The 25,222-nt window shown below is 44.9% G+C and overlaps 1 protein-coding gene across 2 annotated transcripts in view; it reads left to right on the forward strand.

The window, feature by feature from the left end:
* The window catches only part of MAGI3 (membrane associated guanylate kinase, WW and PDZ domain containing 3), a 676,662-nt gene that overhangs the window by 253,085 nt on the left and 398,355 nt on the right, over nucleotides 1-25,222 (forward strand). For both annotated transcript variants that reach the window (XM_063955402.1, XM_063955400.1), the window contains exon 3: nucleotides 25,009-25,128. In XM_063955402.1, coding sequence (XP_063811472.1) covers nucleotides 25,009-25,128 — 120 coding nt within the window. The remainder of the gene's footprint in view (nucleotides 1-25,008; nucleotides 25,129-25,222) is intronic.

Genomic DNA, 25,222 nt, shown 5'->3' on the forward strand with positions numbered 1-25,222 from the left:
ATCCCCTAGGGAGCAGCGCTCCCTCACGCAGTCGGCAAAGAAATGAGGGTCTCTACATGGTTTGGGACAATTACTTTAGCAATTTCAAATGACTCTAGTTTAAAAGGTTTATTGCCGATTCGAGGGATTTCCTTGCTGCAGGGCGCATACTCCCTTTGGAGATGTGCTTGAGGCATCGGGATCATACTTGACTCGACAAGCATTCACCCGACCTGATTGAGTTGGTGGTATCTATTTCATGCTATATGCTATTTTTCTAAGTTGTTTTGTAGTTGTGTGTTAGAAATCTTAGCTATATTTCTGACTGTGATATCAATGTTCCTGTTGGGGCTGGGGCCGGCACTGACCCCCAGATCGCCCCTGCACCGCCCGAGTATTCTTGGTCTCCGATGCGACTAACGCATCCGAGCTCCCGAGAGGCGGTAGTGTGTTCTACTTCTATGTTCCTAGTTTCATTTGCCGACTTTTGACTGAGTTCTTTGAACGAATGAGGTTCTTTGAACGAATTTCCTCATGTACTCTTTGCTTCTGTTTCTTTCTTTCTCTCTTTACTCCCCCCCCCCTCCCCCCCCAATGTGTGGTCCTCTGTTTTGAGAGTTGCTCTGCCCTCCTTGTTGGACTCTGCATTGTCCTCTGTTCTCTAGATGATGGCGGTTGACCTCAAAGCGACAACTATAAAATTGGTTTCCCTCAATGTGAGGGGCCTTAACATCCCGGAGAAACGCTCGAGGGTGCTTAGGGACCTTTTTGCATTCAGGGCTGATGTTGCTTTTTTACAGGAAACGCACTTCAAAGTGGGAGTAGCCCCGTTCTCAGAGATCGTAACTACCCACACTCCTTTTATAACAACAACAGCAAAGGTAAATCTTTGGGTGTTGCTATTTTGCTGTCCAAACGCCTACTTTTTCGAGAAATTATGTCTATATCTTTAGAGGAGGGCAGAACACTCCTGGTAATTTGTAAACTGTTTGATCAGCTGTATACGTTTATTAATTTATACGTCCCCAATCAATCACAACCTAGTTTCTTAGTGAAGGCTCTCAATCGTATTGCCCCTTTGGTTGAGGGTATCTCAGTTATTGGAGGTGATCTTAATTGGACTCTCCAGCCGGAGGTGGATGTCTCTGGGACACCGGCTAGGCCCTCCCTAGCATCGCACCGTAGAGTGCGTCGCTCTCTCCACGACCACCAGCTGGTTCACACCTGGAGGCTCCAGCACCCCGTGGACAGGGACTATACGTTCTATTCCAGGCCGCACGACACCTACTCCAGGTTAGATTATCTTCTCTTGCCCCACAGATTTCTGCATCTAGTTAGGGAAACTGGTATTGGCTTAATTACCCGGTCGGATCATGCTCCTATCTCCCTGACTCTGGAGACGTCCTATCCACACTCCAAACAATGTACTTGGCTGTTGAACGAACAAATTTTAATGGACACGAGGTTCCAACCCCAGCTACTCGAGACAATAGAGAATTATTTTATAACAAATGAGACGCCAGATGTCTCCCGAGTCACGGTATGGGAAGCTCACAAGTGTGTTCTGCGGGGGAAGCTTATCCAGCTAGGTTCAATGCTAAAAAAAAGAAAGGCTGGGGGAAAAAACTGCTTTACTTCAGCGGCTGAGGGACTTGGAGACAATACACAAGGCGGGCCCGTCTCCTCCGGTGCTGACTGCACTGACCGAGACGAGAGCAGCTCTCAATACCTTGTTGTTTGCGGACATCAAGAGGGATTATAGGCTTTGTAGAAATCGCTTTTTTCAATGGGGTAACAAACCAGGGAAGCTTCTGGCTAGGGCGCTCTGCGCGCAGAGGGCCACTCTATTTATCCAGTCGATACAGGATGCGGCGGGGACCCGCCGCACCCTCACAAAGGACATAGCTGAGGCATTCCACTCTTATTATACTAAATTATATAATCTTCAGGAATCTAGATCCCCAGGGTCATTGTCGACTACCCGGGATTTGGTGGAGAGGTACCTCTGTGACACGGGGCTCCCCAGAATATCGGAGGATGAAAGCGCCTGGCTAGACTCCCCTTTTTCTCTCCCGGAATTGGAACAAGCTCTTAAGGCGGCTCCTTCTGGAAAGAGTCCGGGCCCCGATGGCTATACCATCTCTTATTATAAGCTTTTTAAAGACTCTCTTTTGCCTAAGATGCTATTGGCGTTCAATGAGGTTTCCGACAACCGTGGTTTTTCCCCTCAATCACTAGAGGCTTTCATCATGGTTATACCAAAAGAAGGGAAAGACCTGGCTCAATGTGCCAGTTACCGCCCGATATCAATCCTTAACACAGACATCAAGCTGTTTTCTAAACTTATAGCAAACAGATAGAAGCTACTACTCCCCAATATTGTGCATTCAGACCAAGTGGGTTTCATACCTGGGAGGGAAGCTCGTGACAATACGACCAAAATCATCGATTTGATGCATTTAGCTTTGCATAGCCATAACCCAATAGTTGTGCTCTCTACTGATGCCGAGAAGGCCTTCGATAGAATTGATTTGATATTTATGGAGGGGGTCCTGTGATACTTGGGGTTGGGGCCTGTCAGCTTGGGCCGCATTCTGGCACTGTATAATTTTCCAACATCAAGGATCAAAATTAATGGGGACCTGTCCCGCCCAGTTCTTTTTTTTTTTTTTAAATTCTTTATTTGTATGTGGTTAAACAGGATAGGTAAACATTACATGGACATATGGGACAGGTGGTCATAAGACCCAACGTCCAGCAGGAACCACAATTTTAAAATAAACAGCAAGAACAATCAGAAAAATGAACAATAGTGATCAAGAATGAGATTAGGGGAGGGGGCGGGGGGAGGGAAACCACGGTATAACCTAATCACAGTGCATATCCTGGAAATAGTAAGAGCAGGAGAGAGAGGGAGAGACAGGTCAGGGAGGAGACGAGAGAGGGTAAGGATGAGAAAAAGAAGAGGAGATAGGGAGAAGAAAGAGAAGACGAGGAAGGAGGCAATGGAGTCGGAGCAGCGGGCGATGCCCATGGGTCTGCGGAAGGAGCTAGGAGGAAAAGGGGGGGGGGGACAGCGATCTGCGTTCAGCAGCGAGCCAGGGGGCCCAAACCTGCTCAAAAATATGGCCCCGGTCATGGAGATAATATGTAATCTTTTCCATGGACGCAACATGCCAAATTTTAGTTTTGAGAGACGGGAGAGAGGGCGAAGAGGGGTTCTTCCAATTAAGGGCTATCAACGATTTCGCCGCCGATAGGATATGTGTAGCCAGTTTTTGGGATAATTTGTTAAGCGTCGGGGGAGGGTAACACAGCAAAAAGATCCAGGGATCCTTCAGCACGGGGGAATCCAGAAGCGAGTTAAGGAGGGAGTGAACTAGGTTCCAGAAGGGGATGATGGACGGGCAGGTCCACCATATGTGTAGCATAGTGCCTCTAGCTCCGCAGTTCCTCCAACAATTAGGGGAGGAAGACGGAAAGAGTTTAAGTCTGTCAGGAGTGTAATACCAGCGGTAGTAAATTTTCTAGGCCGTCTCCTTAAAAGCAGTAGCAATAGAGCATTTAGCTATCCCCAATCTCATGTCCTCCCAATCTTCGGTCTCTGGGGGAGGCCCAAGGTCACGTTCCCAAGCAAGTTCGTGGGGCCGGGAGGAGGGAAGGGAAGAATTTAGTAAAAGGGAGTAAAGTTGGGAGATTAAAACTTTGGAGAGGTGGGAGTTAATGCATAAGCTTTCAAAGGGGGTGAGGGCTCGAAGTAAGGTCGAGGGGGGCAGAGAACCTAGGAAATGGCGGATTTGTAGAAATTGAAAGGGATTAAGCGAGTACGAAGGAGTCTTCTGTTGGAGGTCGGGTAGGGACAGCCATTGGCCCTGATCGGCAAAATTAATCGGGAATTTGAAGCCCAACGTCATCCATGGACGGAAACTGTCCCGCCCAGTTCTGATTAGGAACGGTACTAGACCAGGGTGTCCTCTTTCGCCCTTAATCGTCGTCCTTTGTATGGAAGCCTTGGCAGGATCCATTAGGCTAAATCTAAACATCTCTGTACTCACGGTGGGGGGCAGAGAATACAAACTCGCGCTGTTCGCAGATGTCTGCTAGCTATTATATCGAACCCAGTGGTATCTGTTCCTAATCTGATGTCCGAACTAGATAGATATGGCTCCCTGTCAAATTTTAAGATCAACCTCTCTAAGTCAGTGGCAGTGACCGTATCAGTGCCCTCCCAAGCTCTTGACGTCTTTAAACAATCTTTCCCCTTCCATTGGCACCCCTCTAGCTTTAAATACCTGGGGGTCACTTTACACAAAGATTTATCACTCCTTTTTGATGAAAATTTCTAAAAATTACTCTCCTTACTTCGCTCCGAGTTCCGGGACTGGGGTAACAGGAGATTATCCTGGTTGGGGAGGCTCAGTGTTATTAAAATGAACGTTTTGCCGAGAGTCCTCTATCTCCTCCAGGCACTCCCAGTTTCCATTCCCAAAACTTGGTTCAGAGATCTACACAATTTAGTTAGGGATTTTGTTTGGGGGGACAAAAGGCCTCGTTTTCAACATGCCATACTTTTTCGTCCTAAACATAAGGGCGGTCTTCTACTACCGCATTTCACACTGTATTATGATGCTATTGTTCTCCATAGAGTTTTGGAATGGTCACGCCCACATGACACAAAACAATGGGTCCATATCGATGGAACAGTGTTACCTGCCCCCATTGCTTACTACCCTTGGCGCTCAAAGATACCACATATAGACCATCCTACCATTGGCCGTACACTTTCACGCTGGAATAGACTTAGGGTTCTCCCGTATATTTCTTCCAAATACTCTCCTCTGATCCCACTGTTCTATAACCCAGATTTCCCGCCGGCAGTCTCAGGCCGGGGGTTTGACTCCTGGAAACTGGTGGGGGTGACGCGTGCTGGCCAGCTGGTGGAGCGTGGAGAGATAATCCCCTTCCCTTCGATGCAATCAAAGTGGAATCTCCCGCCTTCGGAGATTTGGAAATACCTTCAACTGAAACACTTCACCCTGGGGAGTAATGTCTGCCCAAGCCTGACTAGACCATTAACGATTTTTGAGAATTTGTGCTCAGACCCATCTCGCCCATTGCACTTTCTCTCAAAATGTTATAGATTTCTGATTGTGAACAAATTCCCAGATCTCCCTAAGTATACCAGGGATTGGGGCCATGACATATAGATAGATATATCATAGGAGGACTGGGAGAAAAGCTTCCAAACCACCTTTGTAAGCTCCTCAAGTTATTCAGTCCTCGAAACACATTTCAAAGTTTTATCTCGGTGGTACAGGTGCCCCCTAACACTGGCTAAAATGTTCCCTGATGTACCAGACATGTGCTGGAGATGTAACAATGAAACGGGCTCCCCGATGCATGTCTGGTGGGACTGCTCGGAATAAATTCATTGCAATCTCAAAATTGATAGTGGGTTCGGAGGTTCCCTCTGAGTCTGCCTTCTGGCTTCTCAACTGTGTTACATGGCCCCTGTCGACCTACAAAAACTCTTTACTAAAGTTTCTCAATAGCGCAGCCAAAGCGGTTATTCCGGTTCGCTGGCAATCTATTGAACCTCCTACTATGAGGGAATGGGTTGTCAGAGTGGACTGGTATATGTCTATGGAAGAATTGCGGGTGACACCGAAGATTCACGACTATTTGGTCCCCTTGGTTGGAATTTAAGTCCTCACAAGCATACGCGACATTAGTGCTCTAACTTGGGCCCTTCACAGTGACCTCTATTTCCGATTTCTAACTGTCTTATTGTTAATTGGAGCTAGGTGTTGATATTTATGCTCCTTGATCCGACTGGACCTAGGAAAGTCCACTCTGTCTTTACCCTCCCCTCCCTCTCTCTGATTCTCTTTCTTCCACCCTGTTCTCTTTTCTGTCCCTTTTTTCTTTGTATGTTTTAGTGTTAAGAAATGTTTTGCCCAGACAGCTTTTATTTAGAGAGGCCTGGTTTGACTTAGGTTGTGAGGTATTTACCTGGACACTTGCCCTCATTCCGAGTTGTTCGCTCGTTGCCGAGTTTCGCTATATTGCGATTAGTTGCTTACTGCGCATGCGCAAGTTTCGCAGAGAGCGCATGCGCTTAGTTATTTTACACAAAAGTTAGGTATTTTACTCACGGCATAACGAGGATTTTTCATCGTTCTGGTGATCGGAGTGTGATTGACAGGAAGTGGGTGTTCTGGGCGGAAACTGGCCGTTTTATGGGTGTGTGCGGAAAAACGCTGCCGTTTCTGGGAAAAACGGGGGAGTGGCTGGAGAAACGGGGGAGTGTCTGGGCGAACGCTGGGTGTGTTTGTGACGTCAAACCAGGAACGAAACTGACTGAACTGATCGCAGTGGCAGAGTAGTCCCAAGCTACTCAGAAACTGCAAATAAATTTCTATTCGCAATTATGCAAATCTTTCGTTCGCAATTCTGCAAAGCTAAGATTCACTCCCAGTAGGCGGCGGCTTAGCGTGTGCAATGCTGCTAAAAGCAGCTAGCGAGCGAACAACTCGGAATGAGGGCCACTGAGTCTATATATAATTGGCCACAACAGCTATGTTTAACTGTCACTGCTTATACATATTGGATTGTATTTTTTTATATTACCAGTTAAACTATGTATGCTGTCTTCTTTATTTTGTTATTCTTTTATAAATCAATAAACATTTATTGGGAAAAAAAATAAAAATAAATATATATATATACAATTAAAACTTAAATTCATTCTATCTGGTGTACTAGTAGAATCCATCCCCTCGTGACAGTGTGCCTCTGGATAATAAAATATACAGTATTTAAAATGAAATATTTTCTTCCAATTCACCTCTTTTTTTTATTTTTAACTCTAGCCCTGGGCCAATGTGCTCTGAAGAGATGCTAGGCTGGTGAGTGGCTGCAGAGTGCAAACTGACAACTCAGTGGTTGTTAAGCTCTTGCTGACTTAACAGTGACTGGGCCGGATAGATGAAATCTTAATCTGAGCAATGAAGTAAAACAGCATGGGTGAAAAAACGACAAAGTTCAAGCTGTATAAAATGTGTTAAATGGGTTGTTCGATTTAAAACAATTGTCCACTTACTGTACTACAACCTTCTTCCTGTTGCCTTGTGTGGCCTATAGCGGTTCAAGGGATTACTGATGGCATTATAGGAGCTTGAATCTAATACTTGTGAAGACTTGATTTAAGATGCAGGGTGGAGTACAGTATTGCAAGCAGATGCAGACTGCACAAAGGGCCTAATTCAGACCTGATCGCTGCAACGGCAGCGACCGCAGTCTGAAGCCCTTTGGGGAGTGCGCCCGCACACCCCTTGCGGCGCAGTGAGATGTGAAAGTATCTCAGGGCTGCAATCGCCTCTGCCTGTCAATCAGGCGGGAGGGGGCACTGGTGGGGCGCGCCGTTGGTGGGGAGCGGTCCGGACCATTGTGGGGGTGGGCCGCGGCGGCTGTGTGATGTCACACGCAGCCACTGCGACCCTGAATGCGGTGGGTGGCCGCCTGGTAGCACAGCTAGGCTGCGCAGGTAGGAAGCTACTTGGCGGGTGTAAAAGCATTGCCACCATGCAGTGCTTTCGCACCCGTGCAGGGGGGACGGGGGTTAGAGCCTGACATGTGGGGTGGACTAGCCCTGTGCTGGGCGGCCCCCTACATCTCAGAGAAACTGATCGTAGCTGTGCTAAATTTAACACCTCTACGATCAGGTCTGAATCACCCCCAGACACAAACATTTAACAACCTGCCTAATGTGAAGTTGCTTCCCCATGTGTCACCAAAATAGATCTGACCCCCTAACGCATGAACTCTACAAGACAGGTGTCTTAAAGGTGTCCTGTGGTATTTAGTACCAGATGTTACCAACCGATCCTTTAATGCCTGCACTGTATATTGCCAGGTGGAGATCTGATGACTTTGGAGGCCAGGTCAACACCATGGGGTAAATTTACTAAGATGGGAGTTCCATTTAAGATGGGATGTTGCCCATAGCAAGCAATCAGATTCCAGGTATTATGTTCTAGAAGGTGCTAGATAAATGAGAAGTGGAATCTGATTGGTTGCTATGGGCAACATCCCATCTTAAATAAAACTCCTATCTTAGTAAATTTACCCCCTTGAATTCATCTTCATGTTCCTCAAACCATTCTTGAACAATCCATGCAGTGTAGCAAGGTGCATTATCATGCTGAAAGAGGGCATTGCCATCTGAGAATACCATTGCCATGAAAGAATATAGCTGATCCACAGATGTTTAGGCTTCAAATTAATGCCTACATCAATGACCAAAACCAGGGTTGCCCAGCAGAACATTGCCGAAAGCTTTATCCTGCCTCCACTGGTTTGTTTCTCCCTACAATGCATTATGGTGTCATCCTTTCCCAAGGTAAATGAGGTATACGTACTATAGGTATCTGGCCATCCATATGTTGCAACATAATTTTTAATTAATCGTACAAGGGGCCCTTCTTCCATTAATCTTAGGCCCTGTTCCTATGCTCATGTGCTCATTATAGGATGGTGGCCAGGAGTTAGCATAGGCACTCTGTGTGCAACATGGTTTGATGCCATCATTTGAAACTTTTCTGCGAATTGTTCCACCATTGACCTTTCTCAACCATGAGTCTTGACCGCCAAATACCCTGTTGGCAGTTCATTATTTCTTTCATCTTCTTGCACCAATGTTGGTAGGTATTCTCCAAGGCGGATCTAGAGCACCCCTCGTGCCTTGTTGTTTTGGAAAGGCTATATCTACCCTTACCATCTGAATCACTGACCTTGACTTGCGTCGTCGCTAGAAGATAGTCCATGTCATTCACGTCATATGTGAGTGGTAGTAATATTTTGGCACATCTGTATAATGCTGCCATGTCAATTGTGAGTACCACCTTATGGTAGATACACTGATACGAATGATTGCAGTTCTATTTGATTTTGTGTGCACATTTAAAACTTTTATTTTTTTTTATTCCTGTTCAAGAAGAAAAGTTCTACTTTTCTACTTGATTTCAAGTTGAGGGTCACCCCTTATGTATGTGGACAGACTACATTTCATCCTAAACAAATCACACCTAATAAAAGTTACTTTTCATTCCTTGATGATGAAAGGAACCGCATTAGCGTGAGAGGTTTAGAGGGCAATCCATTCTATGTACACTGCTCATTATAGAATCTACCCGCATGAAAAATGTACATTTGCATTACTGATTAATTAGTAATTCTGTCAGAAACATGCATTATGTAAAGCTGCCTTATTTGGCTAACCCTTTGTAATACTTGAGTATAGTACGTCCACTTGCATGACTGAGAACCCATTTATCATGTAAATATAAATTCTGCAAATTTATGAGCTGTAATGTTACATTGACTTTATTCTGCTTTGCGCCTTTAAATAATACCTGAAATAAAAGAACCTGCATCAAGCCTATAGCTCGTAACATAATCTAGAAATCAGTACAAGTGTGAATGACATTTCCTGATTACCTCTAATGTTCTCTTTCAACAGTGCTTAAGCTGATTTTCTCACATAGAGTTAGTACATGATCAGATTTTTCAAACAGTGACACATTTCAGGATGTTTTTTTGAACCACTAATTTCCATTAGTATAATGGGTTGCCTTCCTTTATGTAACTTTGCACATAGTAGCTTGTAAAACTAAGCACAAGCTATAAGTGCACAATGACCTGAAACTGATTCTGCCAAGATAAAAGAGATAGGACTGTAGTGCCACACATATCGGAACTGAAACTGATGTTGATTAATTTAATTTGCTTAAAACAAAAACAAAAAATAACAGTTGGACTGTTTATAGTGCAAGACAATGACAGCTTTTTACAAAGTATATGCAGTTGATGGGTGACCAATTCATTTGGGATCCCGGCAGTAAGCATATCGACACCAGTATACCGGCCGCCTTAATGCCGGCGGGGGATCCAGGGCTATTCACTAGTGGGAGGGAAAAGAACCTGTGGCAAGTGCAGCGAGCCACCTAGCCTGCAGCGTGGCGGGCACAGCAAGCCCGCATAGGGCTTTGTTGCGCTCGCCCCCCTGCCGGCATCTTGCGGCGGAGATCCCAGCATCAGTATGCTGACCGACGAGATCCCGACTGCCGGTAAAGCATAGCCAATGCATTCATTTGACAACTATGCATTTACAGTAGGACCTGATTCTGACTTGGAAATAAAGCCCCCCAAAAAAGTTACTTTGTATCTGGACCAAACCATGTTGCAATACAAGGGGAGCAGATACATTTATATTTATTTCTGTGCAGGGTAAATGCTTGCTGCTTTTGCATGTAGCCCACAAATGTTAAGCTGCATACACATGGTGCTATTTTCTGTGTGATATCGACTATATAGTCCATATCACTCAGAAACATAGGGCATATCGCACTGTGTGTATCCACTTGAGATGCCGATGTGTCATCCCGCGGGATCGGCATTGCAAGAAAAGATAGTGTGTACAGGCGATACTGACTACATGCCTCTGGGCGCAATGTAGTCAGTATCGGCCGTTAGCCTGCATTGTGCTTTATTTTTACACTGCAATTTAGATTTAAGTTTAGACATGCCCCTCTCACATCTGAATCTCTCTGCACATCTTACATCTGCCCCACATACAGTGCAACATGCATTTGCCCAGGTGCACAGTTACTTTGTGTTTTTTTGCTTCACTTTAGGCCCATAGTGCAAAATCAAAACTGCCTCCCACTGAATAGCCTTGTCATATGAGTGGATGTAAAGAACAACTGTTGTCCTGTGTTACGCTCAACAGTTACTGTATGTTGACTCAATATATCTTAAAGCCCCAGCCACACCAGGTCGGATTACGAGAGGTATTCAGAGGTGGACGCAATGTTGAGAATTTCGCAAACTGACGATTTTTGCCCATCTGCGCATTGCCAGATGGTTGGTGTTCATGGGCGGCGTTGAGAGGAAGGGGGTGGAGTAAGAAATGCAGGTGTGTCATGGCCGTTTTCAGGGTAGCCCGATGATATCCTCTGCATTTCTTGCGATAGGAAACATGGTGCAGGACTGCCTGTACACGCAGCCTGACTGCTTATGCAGGGGGTCTACCTCTAACTCCCATTCTATTATGCATTTGTATCGCTGGGCGTCGCTACACATACTGGGTGGCCTTGCCCTGTGCTGGGCGCAAAAACTCCTACGGACTCTGAATAACCCCCTAAGTCCTTTAGAAGCCCTTAAAAAGTTTTGAGGCCCCCATATATTTCTACTGTAATTCAAAATATAAACAATAATAAACTGTAAAATAAAATGTTTTCTGGAAATTAAACAAAACTTACAGTAAAATGGAAAATGTTTGTTTTTGTATACTTCCACTTCATATATGAAAAGTTTTCTCCTACTTTTCTAATTGCAAAGTCTTTGATCAGATCCTCAAAACTAATCTTGCATATATATATCATTAACCTCTATTATTACTATTTTATTAATTCCCTTGATGCCCTAAGCACGTGCTTATTTTGGATAATGGTTAATCCAGCCCTGCCAGCCACTGTCAATCTGATGCGCATTTTTTTTTCTTTTAATTTCAGATTTGTTACTTCTCTCTCTTGATCCCCAAGGCACATTTCATCATTTGTAACATGTTCCTCCCCATCCTTCATTTTTTTTTAATGCTGGCAGCATAAATCTTGCACTGTTAATATATTCACTTTTAGCCTGTGTGAAAAATGATTGTGGCCTCCGTGACCATAGTGAATTAGCAAGAGATATATGTCCTGTAGGGATCATTCTGCTGAATGACAGAAGGTTTAATCCTTATAGACATGTTTTCTTTTTTTGTGGTTTATGAGTAACTTTGTTACATTATTTTTATTCATTTAGAAGCTTTGTTAATTTAAAACAGAATTTTTATCCATTTTAACTTATATTTGAGATTTGTTGAAGAGCATTTAGAAAGGAATAACATTTTATAATTAAATTTGGTAAATATGAGCTAGAGGTGATTGTAGTTGTGGGATGCATTGGCTTGGCAGCAAATTGTCCCTGGAAACTATTTTAAAATATTGCTACCTGTGCATATTCCATCAATGAATTTAATATAGGGGCAGATTTAGCAACAAGTGATATTCTTGTTATCACTCAATACGAATGATAAATGAGGTTCCAGCCAATCAGCTCCTAATTGCCATGTATTTGAAAAATGACAGGAGCAGATTGGCTGGAGCACTATTTATCATTCGTAACAAGTATTACTGGCTGTTTAATCTGCCTCATAGTGTGGCGTTAGCGAGTGCAGAACAGTAATCTTCAATTAATATCAGAATTTCTATTAGTACCTGACTCTTTGGATGACTCCTTTATACAATCAGTGGCTTTCAAGATGAAATTCAGAAAAATGGCAGCACCAGATTATATCTTGTAAAAAAAAAAAAAGCATATACCTTCTTCCAAGTGCTTTTTTGTATATCAGGACATAGGGGCTAATTCAGAGATGGATGTAGCCGTGCGTCTGAATGCAGTGGTCGCGTCCATCTGGCCACCCTTCACACTGGCGCAACACTTCTCCTTGCTGTGGATGCAGCTGTAAGATGATTGACCGTGGCGGGTATTCAGGGGTGGTGATGCAGCATTTCGCTGGCCGAACACGGACATGCCGGGAGTGTTTTTGGGGCGGCTGCGTCACATACAGAAGCTCTTATTAAAAAAATGGTGGCGGACCACGCGCTGGGAGTCAACCTTAATTTGATGCATCCGCAATTAAATTGCGGACACATCATGAGGCGGTGTCACACACATGCTGGCCCCCAGCAAGTAAGTAGATGGATTGCTGATCTTGCTACATTTGCGTCCATCTCTAAATGTAAATATAACCCCCAGAATTAACAATCATCTATTTGTCATCATGTCCTAAAGCTTTATAACTTCATGGGATGAATAATAAAAGAAAAAGGCCAGGCATTATCTAACAAAAAAAGTCACCATGAAGAAGTCATTTGCCAAAAAAGTACATACTGTATAGTGAATGATGTAGTGTCCTTTAGGCACCAGTAACATGAAGTACTGGATGTGCCTGTCAGTGTTTTACATCAGATTTGGGGGATTTGAGCTCAGTCTTTCTTATGGCTTTTCAGTTCATTGATGTTTAAAGTAAATTGTTTATGCATCTCTTTCTATGGGGTAAGTAGAAGTTGCCTCGCAAATAATTTTAATACAGCTAAAGTGTCAACACCAGCCTTTCCTATATATATTATGGTGCTGCCTTAAGCTAGGTAAACACATATACAATTATTGGGCCAGTCACCCGATATCTGCAAATGTGGCCGATGATTGTATTGGTGTATATACAGGAGCAGCACCATAACTGGGCTTACTGGCGCCCTGTGCTGGCCACTCCCCCTGATTGCTTGATGTCACGCAGAAGGATGCGGGGCCGTCAGCGCCAGTATGCCGAGCACTGCCCAGAACATCCACCGGATGCTCCAGGGGACTGTTCATGCTGCAGTCTGCTTACCTGGAGTATCCAAAGGACACTGCAGCACTGCAGCGATTCAGACTGCAGGGTGCCATTCTATGCACCCTACTAGCCTCATGCAGGAACCGAGGAGCAGCGACTGTTCTCACACCACTAGTTACAGCTCTGCGCAGGAGAATTAACTGATAAACCGAGTATTTGTCTTATCTGAGAAAAATCTGTACAGTATGTAACAGGCCTTCGTAATAATGGTACTTGTCCGATGCTATTTTATGTAATAGGGCTTTTTGCTTTATTACCACTCCATTTAGTTTTGGGAGTTTTATTATCAACTACATTTTACAGCGTTTCCTTCAGAATTATTGTCTATTAGTTCTTACAGAGCTGTAAAGTCACAATCTAAAGGATCACAGGCAGCATTACATCACATAGTGATTCTATTAAATGACACTGTATTTCACAGAAACTAGCACAATTACAAAAAAAAAACACTCCTGTAGGACTAAATCCAGTGAATCCAGTATTCAATTGACCCTAAATCGGTCTCTGACCAGCACATCTGCTGTCTGCCTTTGCTTATTGAAATACCATTTAGGCCCACATAAAATCCCTTTATTCCTGTTTGTAACAAGCATGGCCATTATTTAGCTAAATAAATCCGGGGGAGACTTATTAGAGAAGTCTTTTATCTACAATTCACAATGTGTTATAGTGATGGGTCACTGCTCAGAGATCTGTCACAGATAAATATGGCCAGAAACAGTCTTTAGAAGAAGTTAAAGAGCTGCTTAGCAAACCATAACAGGATGTTTAGAATATAGCTGCATTGCAGCAGTGCAGTCCTGTGATTGTGGAAGGGGGACATATTTATTTAAACAGATGTACAAAGGGAATATTTAGCTTTACAGTCCATTGCACTCTTACATCTAATTGATTTGGCATCTAAATGCAGACTCCTTTACCACCAGCTTAACCAAAGACCGGAAGCAATTTTTTGGTGCTAATTGCTTATGAAGTTTCTGCCCTTCTTTTGTAGCTGATCAAACAATTTCCTTGAAGATCATATTACTAATTGTACACCATTACTTTATAAAGCATAGCACAAATACCTTTATAAAATGTGTGCAACTGCTATACTGCTTGTAAAAAATTAGTGATGTATAGTATATAGTAAATATACAATATTACACGATTTTTCATTGCTATATTTTGTTCGAAAGCCAGTAGGGGGAGCAAGTAAGCAGGCACCATATGTAAGCCATGTCCTTTCCGAAATGACAGACGAGTCCTGTTACTATGTGGGATGGTGGTCATTAGGTCAACATGAGTTAGGTCGACATTCATTGGTCGACATGGTCATCATGTCATGGTCACATTTGGTTGACATGGTCATTAGGGCGACATGTACCATGTCGACATGGAAAAAGACCGACATGCGTTTTTCACAATTTTTTTTCTTTTCTTTTTTAACCTTTTTCATACTTAACGATCCACGCGGACTACAATTGTACAATTGGGAACGGTAACATGTGCTGAGCGCAGCAAGCCATGCGAGGAGACACGGTGCACTAGTTGGGGTTCCCTGTCACTTTTTCGAAGAAAATTACACAAAAAAAGTAGTAAAACTCACGTCGACCCTTTTCCATGTCGACATGATACATGTCGACCTAGTGACCATGTCGACCTAATGTGGTCGCCCCAATGTATGTCGACCTAATGAACCATACCCACTAGGTGCACATTAGTGACTTTAAACAAATACATAAAAAAATAAAATTCTTCAAAAATGTAAAATATTTCAAACTTAATGAAAAGCTACGTACAGTAACAGCTCCTCCACCTGTATAGACTGATGCAGCCCATATCTGAAAAACATATTCGCTGTAGAACTTTGATAATAGAGAAATGTAATATTTAATCTCATGTGGTGTTCTACGTGACTCCCAAGGTGTACGTATGGGTCACGGCTCAATCATTCACTCAGTGTGAAACATAATAAATATATAAAACTCTTTCATATTTAGCAAAAGATATGTAGTATTACTTGTAAAAAATACAGGGTTGGGTAGGTGTGACCGGCGGACACAATACCGACGGGGGAATCTCGGCTGTGAGATAGCCGGCGGGGGAAGGGAGGGGGGGGGGGGGCAAATGTAAAGAAGCCCCTTGCAGGCTCACTGGGCTTGCTACAGGTTCTATTCCCACTCTGTGGGTGTCGTGGACACCCACAAGTGGGAATATTCCCTGTTGGTCGGCATGCCGACTGGCGGGATTTTAAGCGGATGGGATGTAGTGGTCGGTATAGTGACATAACTACATCCCGAGCTACGTATGTATCCTCATACACACATCCTTTTGCTCCATATGGCACAATATATGTGACACGACTTAGATTCTCTTCCACGGATAGCAATTCCTGGCGTTTCATACATTTGTTTTACTGGTTATAGAGGGAGATGTACTAAGCCTTGCAAGTGATAAAGTGAAGAGAGATAAAGTACCAGCCATTCAGCTCCTTACTGCCATGTTACAGGCTATGTTTGAAAAATGACAGGAGCTGATTGGTTAGTGCTTTACCTTCGTCCACTGGATCTCTCTCCAAGGCCATCTTCCCCATAATTCTTATTTGTCTCACCGCTGCTTACAAAGTCGCTTATAGTGGTCTAGGAATTTACGATTAGTATTGTTGTCAGTATATTGGTATAATGTTGCAGAATAAGCACAATGATGCATGGAGTGGCTCACTTGCATCAGTCTTGAGTAATTTGCATTTTGCCCAGGTTAGGATCTGAGTTGCACACAGCAGCAGTTTCCAGTAATGCTAATAAGACAGCAGGATGCATGGTGTGCCTAAATCGAAAAGTATGTGGTCTGCCAAATGGGGTCATTTGGCACGATTTCAGGATAGGCGTATGTGGGCACATCTGTATGCTATGAGTTGCAACTTTTAGTGATACAGTAGACTCAAACTTGCAAAGATAATCATCCACATACAGTACTACCACACCACCACAAATGACTGTATATCAAAACAGGCCAGCAATCAGCATGGATTGCAAACGCAAAGCTGCTCACAGCATCTTTGCAAATGCAATCCACAGCCATGCAAATGCAGTAGGAGGTGTTACCTTGCTACGTTTGCGATTGCAGCACTGTGACCAGAATTGCAGTCTGTGATCAAACGGTCGTGATGGCCATCTGCGACAGCAAGCTGAGTTAGCCTCCATTTACTCAGTGTGGCCGTCGCAGGTAAGCTTGTGATACCAAAGAAACTGCGTCTCGGAACACATTCCTTGGCCTCAACACTTGTGGAAAATGGAGAAGACGCCCCCATTTACGTCCCCGTCCCTCACCCCCAAATGTTTCTGCCTTTCAGTAAGGTGGAGGCCTTCGCAATACTGTGATCCGATCACAGGGCCCGAACGAGGGCCTGCGCAGTTTCACGATTATTGGGAAACTGCTCAGGTGATCGCATAAGCGATCAGTACTGAATAGCCCCCTTAGTGCAGTTTCCTTTGGGAAGTAAGAAATGCTACAAAATAAATCATACCTATGCACAAAGCCATGCACTTGGATCGATTTGAGTAAGTTAGACGGGTTGGTATGGATATATCGGTGGATGGGATGCCGGCCTACCGCGGCACCCCGAAGATCAAAGTCCCGACAGGGGACAGTAAGTATACTTACCATCCCCCAATAACCCCCTAACCATAACACTCCCCGTTTACAGTCTACCCTAATTTTCCTCGGTGGTGCCCAACCCTAACCACCCCTCCCCGCACCCTATATTTAACCACCCCCCCCCCACACACACACTGCCTGCAGCCTAACCCTAACCTCCCCGGGGCACAGCCTAACCCTAACTCTCTCCCCGCATTCTAAGTTAGGCTCACCAATCCGGTTCCCATATATACCCACTTGCTGTTTACCCAAGTTCAATCATTTCATTGTTGTTCTTAAATATGGTGAAATGTAAAAGAAGTTGCAGCCCTTACCTTGCCTATGTACACCCGGTGACTGCTCCTCTCTGCAGCCGCCGGGTGGTCTGCTATATCATCAGTGGTCAAATCGATGTTTATTTAATTTCAATAAATCATGTTGAATATGTTTTAAAAATGTTCTGAACATAATTGTAATAAGAAACAGACAATTTCGGAGCTTTTAAAAAAAAAAAAAAATATTAGACAGTTAAGGGGGGAATTCAATTGTGGCTTATTGACCCTCTCAGGACTATTCAATTAGCCCTGAAGCCGGCACGCATCGAGGATTTCCTGTGGCAGGTGAAATAAATCCCCAGTAAATAGCCCTGTTTTCAAGATTACGGCCTCGAAAACACATAAAATTCGTAATAAGTTGATGGATCTATTGTGTTTTTCAAACTAATTGAAAAGCGAAACATATGGAATAAAATGCAAAAACCCCCCAATTTTTTTGCTCCCGAAAAATTATCGGGGTTAATTGACCTTGAAGTCAGTTCACTTTCCCAGAAACTCAGAAAAGCTGACCAATAAACAGAATTATGTTATCTAATGATACGGGAATATTTATATCCAGATAATAAAGATGGGTAGACTTACAGTACTAACATGCTTTCTCTAACGTCCTAGTGGATGCTGGGAACTCCGAAAGGACCATGGGGAATAGCGGCTCCGCAGGAGACTGGGCACAACTAAAAGAAAGCTTTTAGACTACCTGGTGTGCACTGGCTCCTCCCACTATGACCCTCCTCCAAGCCTCAGTTAGATTTCTGTGCCCGGCCGAGCTGGATGCACACTAGGGGCTCTCCTGAGCTCCTAGAAAGAAAGTTTATTTTAGGTTTTTTATTTTACAGTGAGACCTGCTGGCAACAGGCTCACTGCATCGAGGGACTAAGGGGAGAAGAAGCGAACCTACCTGCTTGCAGCTAGCTTGGGCTTCTTAGGCTACTGGACACCATTAGCTCCAGAGGAATCGACCGCATGGAACTGGCCTTGGTGTTCGTTCCCGGAGCCGCGCCGCCGTCCCCCTTACAGAGCCAGAAGCAAGAAGACAGCAGGTGATAGTCAAGGTGCCCCTACTTCAACAAGGACGGGGTTACTATTCCACACTGTTTGTGGTACCGAAACCGGACGGTTCGGTGAGACCCATTTTAAATTTGAAATCCTTGAACACATACATAAAAAAATTCAAGTTCAAGATGGAATCGCTCAGGGCGGTTATTGCAAGCCTGGAGGAGGGGGATTACATGGTATCCCTGGACATCAAGGATGCTTACCTACACCAGGAGTACCTCAGATTTGTGGTACAGGATTGCCATTACCAATTCCAAAGTCAGGAGTCGTCCCTACACATAAATATTCTGGAACTGAGGGCCATTTACAATGCCCTAAGTCTGGCAAGGCCTCTGCTTCAAAACCAGCCGGTACTGATTCAATCAGACAACATCACGGCAGTCGCCCATGTAAACCGACAGAGCGGCACAAGAAGCAGGATGGCGATGGCAGAAGCCACAAGGATTCTCCGATGGGCGGAAAATCACGTCTTAGCACTGTCAGCAGTGTTCATTCCGGGAGTGGACAACTGGGAAGCAGACTTCCTCAGCAGACACGACCTACACCCGGGAGAGTGGGGACTTCATCCAGAAGTCTTCCAACTGTTGGTAAACCGTTGGGAACGGCCACAGGTGGACATGATGGCGTCCCGCCTAAACAAAAAACTAGAGAGATATTGCGCCAGGTCAAGGGACCCTCAGGCGATAGCGGTGGACGCTCTAGTGACACCTTGGGTGTACCAGTCGGTTTATGTGTTCCCTCCTCTGCCTCTCATACCAAAGGTACTGAGAATAATAAGAAAACGAGGAGTAAGAACGATACTCGTGGTTCCGGATGGGCCAAGAAGAGCTTGGTACCCAGATCTTCAAGAAATGATATCAGAGGACCCATGGCCTCTGCCGCTCAGACAGGACCTGCTACAGCAGGGGCCCTGTCTGTTCCAAGACTTACCGCGGCTGCGTTTGACGGCATGGCGGTTGAACGCCGGATCCTAAAGGAAAAGGGCATTCCGGAGGATGTCATTCCTACGCTGATTAAAGCCAGGAAAGAAGTAACTGTAAAACATTATCACCGCATATGGCGGAAATATGTTGCTTGGTGTGAGGCCAGTAAGGCCCCAACAGAGGAATTTCAGCTGGGTCGATTTCTGCACTTCCTACAGGCAGGAGTGACTATGGGCCTAAAATTAGGCTCCATTAAAGTACAGATATCGGCTCTGTCGATTTTCTTCCAAAAAGAACCAGCTTCACTACCTGAAGTTCAGACATTTGTAAAAGGAGTGCTGCATATTCAGCCCCCTTTTGTGCCTCCAGTGGCACCCTGGGATCTCAACGTGGTGTTGAGTTTCCTAAAATCACATTGGTTTGAGCCACTTAAAACTGTGGATTTGAAATATCTCACGTGGAAAGTGGTCATGTTATTGGCCTTGGCTTCGGCCAGGCATGTGTCAGAATGGGCGGCTTTGTCATGTAAAAGCCCTTATCTGATTTTCCATATGGATAGGGCAGAATTGAGGACTCGTCCCCAGTTTCTCCCTAAGGTGGTATCAGCTTTTCACTTGAACCAACCTATTGTAGTGCCTGCGGCTACTAGGGACTTGGAAGATTCCAAGTTACTGGACGTAGTCAGGGCCTTAAAAATTTATATTTCCAGGACGGCTGGAGTCAGGAAAACTGACTCGCTTTTTATCCTGTAGGCACCCAACAAAATAGGTGCTCCTGCTTCTAAGCAGACTATTGCTCGCTGAATTTGTAGCACAATTCAGCTGGAGCATTCTGCGGCTGGATTGCCGCATCCTAAATCAGTAAAAGCCCATTCCACGAGGAAAGTGGGCTCATCTTGGGCGGCTGCCCGAGGGGTCTCGGCTTTACAACTTTGCCGAGCTGCAACTTGGTCAGGGGCAAACACGTTTGCTAAATTCTACAAATTTGATACCCTGGCTGAGGAGGACCTTGAGTTCTCTCATTCGGTGCTGCAGAGTCATCCGCACTCTCCCACCCGTTTGGGAGCTTTGGTATAATCCCCATGGTCCTTTCGGAGTTCCCAGCATCCACTAGGACGTTAGAGAAAATAAGATTTTACTCACCGGTAAATCTATTTCTCGTAGTCCGTAGTGGATGCTGGGCGCCCATCCCAAGTGCGGATTGTCTGCAATACTTGTACATAGTTATTGTTAACTAAAGGGTTATTGTTATGAGCCATCTGTTGAGAGGCTCAGTTATGTTTCATACTGTTAACTGGATATGGTATCACGAGTTATACGGTGTGATTGGTGTGGCTGGTATGAGTCTTACCCGGGATTCAAAATCCTTCCTTATTGTGTCAGCTCTTCCGGGCACAGTATCCTAACTGAGGCTTGGAGGAGGGTCATAGTGGGAGGAGCCAGTGCACACCAGGTAGTCTAAAAGCTTTCTTTTAGTTGTGCCCAGTCTCCTGCGGAGCCGCTATTCCCCATGGTCCTTTCGGAGTTCCCAGCATCCACTACGGACTACGAGAAATAGATTTACCGGTGAGTAAAATCTTATTTTATTTTGTTCTGAGATTTTGAAGCTTCTGTTCCCGAGATAGAAATTGGCAAGCGTTCAATTTATAAAGAGAAGCTTCACTATAATGGATTAGCATGTCATACAGCGTCAACAACGAGTACTCTCGGTCAGTAACAAATGGTAGCACAATAATCATCAAAAAGACACAATTTATGTGGATCCCTGTTGACCATAACAAAGGGGAAATCAGTGGACATTTGAATCTTAGAAGCCAGAGGTGAGACTGTGTATCCCTGCTACATGAAAATAACACAACTGTGGGTCATATACACTGCTCAAAAAAATAAAGGGAACACTTAAACAACACAATGTAACTCCAAGTCAATTACACATCTGTGAAATCAAACTGTCCACTTAGGAAGCAACACTGATTGACAGTCAATTTCACATGCTGTTGTGCAAATGGAATAGACAACAGGTGGAAGTTATAGGCAATTAGCAAGACACCCCCAATAAAGGAGTTGTTCTGCAGGTGGTGACCACAGACCACTTCTCAGCTCCTATGCTTTTTGGCTGATGTTTTGGTCACTTTTGAAAGCTGGCAGTGCTTTCACTCTAGTGGTAGCATGAGACGGAGTCTACAACCCACACAAGTGGCTCAGGTAGTGCAGCTCATCCAGGATGGCACATCAATGCGAGCTGTGGCAAGAAGGTTTGCTGTGTCTGTCAGTGTAGTGTCCAGAGCATGGAGGCGCTACCAGGAGACAGGCCAGTACATCAGGAGACGTGGAGGAGCCCGTAGGAGGGCAACAACCCAGCAGCAGGACCGCTACCTCCACCTTTTTGCAAGGAGGAACAGGAGGAGCACTGCCAGAGTGACCTCCAGCAAGCCACAAATGTGCATGTGTCTACTCAAACGATCAGAAACGGACTCCATGAGGGTAATATGAGGGCCCGACGTCCACAGCTGGGGGTTGTGCTTACAGCCCAACACCGTGCAGGACGTTTGGCATTTGCCAGAGAACACCAAGATTGGCAAATTCGCCACTGGCGCCCTGTGCTCTTCACAGATGAAAGCAGGTTCTCACTGAGCACATGTGACAGACGTGACAGAGTCTGGAGACGCCAAGGAGAACGTTCTGCTGCCTGCAACATCCTCCAGCATGACCGGTTTGGCAGTGGGTCAGTAATGGTGTGGGGTGGCATTTCTTTGGGGGGCCACACAGCCCTCCATGTGCTCACCAGAGGTAGCCTGACTGCCATTAGGTACCGAGATGAGATCCTCAGACCCCTTGTGAGGGGTTCACTACGATATGCCGGCGGTCAGGCTCCCGTCGACCAGCATACCGGCGCCGGGAGCCCGACCGCCGGCTTACCGACAGTGTGGCGAGCGCAAATGAGCCCCTTGCGGGCTCGCTGCGCTCGCCACGCTACGGGCGCGCTAAGCGCGCCACACTTTTATTCTCCCTCCAGGGGGGTCGTGGACCCCCACAAGGGAGAATAAGTGTCGGTATGCCGGGTGTCGGGCTCCCGGCGCCGGTATGCTGGTCGCCGGGAGCCCGACCGCCGGCATACTGAAGACCACCCCTTGTGAGACCATATGCTGGTGCGGTTGGCCCTGGGTTCCTCCTAATGCAAGACAATGCTAGACCTCATGTGGCTGGAGTGTCTCAGCAGTACCTGCAAGACGAAGGCATTGATGCTATGGACTGGCCCGCCCGTTCCCCAGACCTGAATCCAATTGAGCACATCTGGGACATCATGTCTCGCTCCATCCACCAACGCCACGTTGCACCACAGACTGTCCAGGAGTTGGCGGATGCTTTAGTCCAGGTCTGGGAGGAGATCCCTCAGGAGACCATTCGCCACCTCATCAGAAGCATGCCCAGGCGTTGTAGGGTGGTCATACAGGCACGTGGAGGCCACACACACTACTGAGCCTCATTTTGACTTGTTTTAAGGACATTACATCAAAGTTGGATCAGCCTGTAGTGTGTTTTTCCACTTGAATTTTGAGTGTGACTCCAAATCCAGACCTCCATGGGTTAATAAATTTGATTTCCATTGATAACTTATGTGTGATTTTGTTGTCAGCACATTCAACTATGTAAAGAACAAAGTATTTAATAAGAATATTTCATTCATTCAGATCTAGGATGTGTTGTTTAAGTGTTCCCTTTATTTTTTTGAGCAGTGTATATGTGTGTGTGTATATATATATATATATATATATATATATATATATATATATATCTAAATTGAGAGCTAACTTACATTGAGGTCCCTCAATATCCTCCAATATGGCACTGCACTACAGGGGTCAGCAGGCCCTCTAGCTTCTGATCCCATCCATGCCTTGTAGAACAGTGATAAGTAAAGTGGTAGTTGCTCAAATCAATTTATAGGACCATATTGTCTAGACTAACTCCGCACTTTTGATGGACCCATAACATACCTCTCAACTTTTCAGATGCTGTTTTAGGGACCCTCTGCACCCAAAATGGGGTTTGGGACTAATGGAAATGGGTGGAGCCTTGTGTTCATTAGCACATGCCCCTTGATGGATGCCATTTTAGACCCCTTTGCGCGTCATGCTGGGGGCAGCCACACACTCTGGCAGTGGCTGGGATAGCCCCAGCCTCCTCCCGGCATTGAGTGGAATCAGTGCCTCTATTCACCGCTGCTCTGCACAGGCTGCAGCAGCTAGAGCAGCTATGTGATAAGTGTCTCCCAGTCTTCTGCCCACCCGTGGACACTGTGGCCCGTGGGTGGGACAGCAGAACAGTGCCAGAAAAACAGGACTGTCCCACTGAAATCAGGATGATTAGGAGGTATGCTTTAGTTTGATTTGAGCAACTACAACTTTGTGTATCACTGTTCTTAGAGGCATGGATGAAATGGCAGCTGTGAAGGGGGGAATTTGGCACTTTATTTAATTGGAAGTCTAGAGCCTTTCTGCTTCTGTTGAGGCATGGTAGGTAACAGGCTGTAGTGGAGAGGCCAATATAGTCCGCTAAATCGAGGAAGACCAGTAGGTATTTTTCAAAATGGCTGGGGTCCCATGGAGGGCAGTGACAAGAGTCATATCAGGAATCAGAAGAAGCATCGGTCATTGACCACAGTGGTGATATTGGACGATAGCAGGGCGATAGCTGCCAGGAATGGGAGCAGTCAGCCAACTTACCGCTCGGCCACGCTGGGCCTCGGAGCAATCCAGAATGGCGGCCATCACCTCCAAGGAGCGGCAGTGGCCACCTTTCCTAAAGCGTGCAGTACAGCTTATACAGTGGAGAATTTTGACTCTTAAAGTACGGTGATCATAGCAGTTACTGATATCATAGCTAGTTGTCTGTATGTTTCAGGATCAGTTCCTGGTTTTATAGGTTAGTCCCTGGGCATGACTATATTTTTCAGTATTTACCAATTGTAAAAAAAAAAAGTAAAATTCTACTTTCTGCTTTTCTTTTCTTAGAATTCTTATTTTGTGAACTTTTAGAATTTGATAACTGAAAATTTGTATTTCGACTTCAAAGACGTATATTATATACAAAGTTAGTATGATTATTGTAGTGCAACATATTCCCACATGACAAGTTTAGATTCAGCAGATCTGAGTGTCCCTGGAAACTAGTTTTTTTTAAATGTATACAACTCCTGCAGCAAATATGTACCTATAAAGGACTCTATAACGGCTCCCTCCCTTCCAAGTGGCATGCTGAATCTGTAGTAGAGATGCCACCATCTTCAGACGGGTGCATTGTTTGTTGTGTAACAGTAAAAATAAATCTTGTTCCCCTTCACTCTGTGCCATGTTTCCCAGACTTTACAAAAACTTGTCTGTTCTTTGCACTCCCTCTTCCTACATAATTTATTGCCCTAGTTTTACAGTGAAGAGTGTTCTCAAATGAGCTTTTTCTGTGTTTTTATTTAATATTTATTTTTCTTTATTTGGAGTCTCATATTAACCTCTAAATCCAGTTCTTTAATCTGAGGTGTGCTTTTTCACTTCTTTTTTTAATAATCCAACATTACACTAATGGTGTTTCATTCACTTTAGGTACCACAAGGTCACCACGCGATGGAGAGGTACCAGGTGTTGATTACAATTTTATCACCGTGGAGCAGTTCAAAGCTCTAGAAGACAGCGGGGTGCTGCTGGAAAGTGGAACATATGATGGTACGTGCATGTAAAGGCAAAAAAATGTAAAACATAACCTCAAATTTAGTTTTTAAAGGTAAAAGAATAAAACATCCGCTTCACAGGTCTGTTC

This window comes from Pseudophryne corroboree, chromosome 2 (genome assembly GCF_028390025.1).
Source record: "Pseudophryne corroboree isolate aPseCor3 chromosome 2, aPseCor3.hap2, whole genome shotgun sequence".
In the NCBI taxonomy this organism is placed as follows: domain Eukaryota; kingdom Metazoa; phylum Chordata; class Amphibia; order Anura; family Myobatrachidae; genus Pseudophryne; species Pseudophryne corroboree.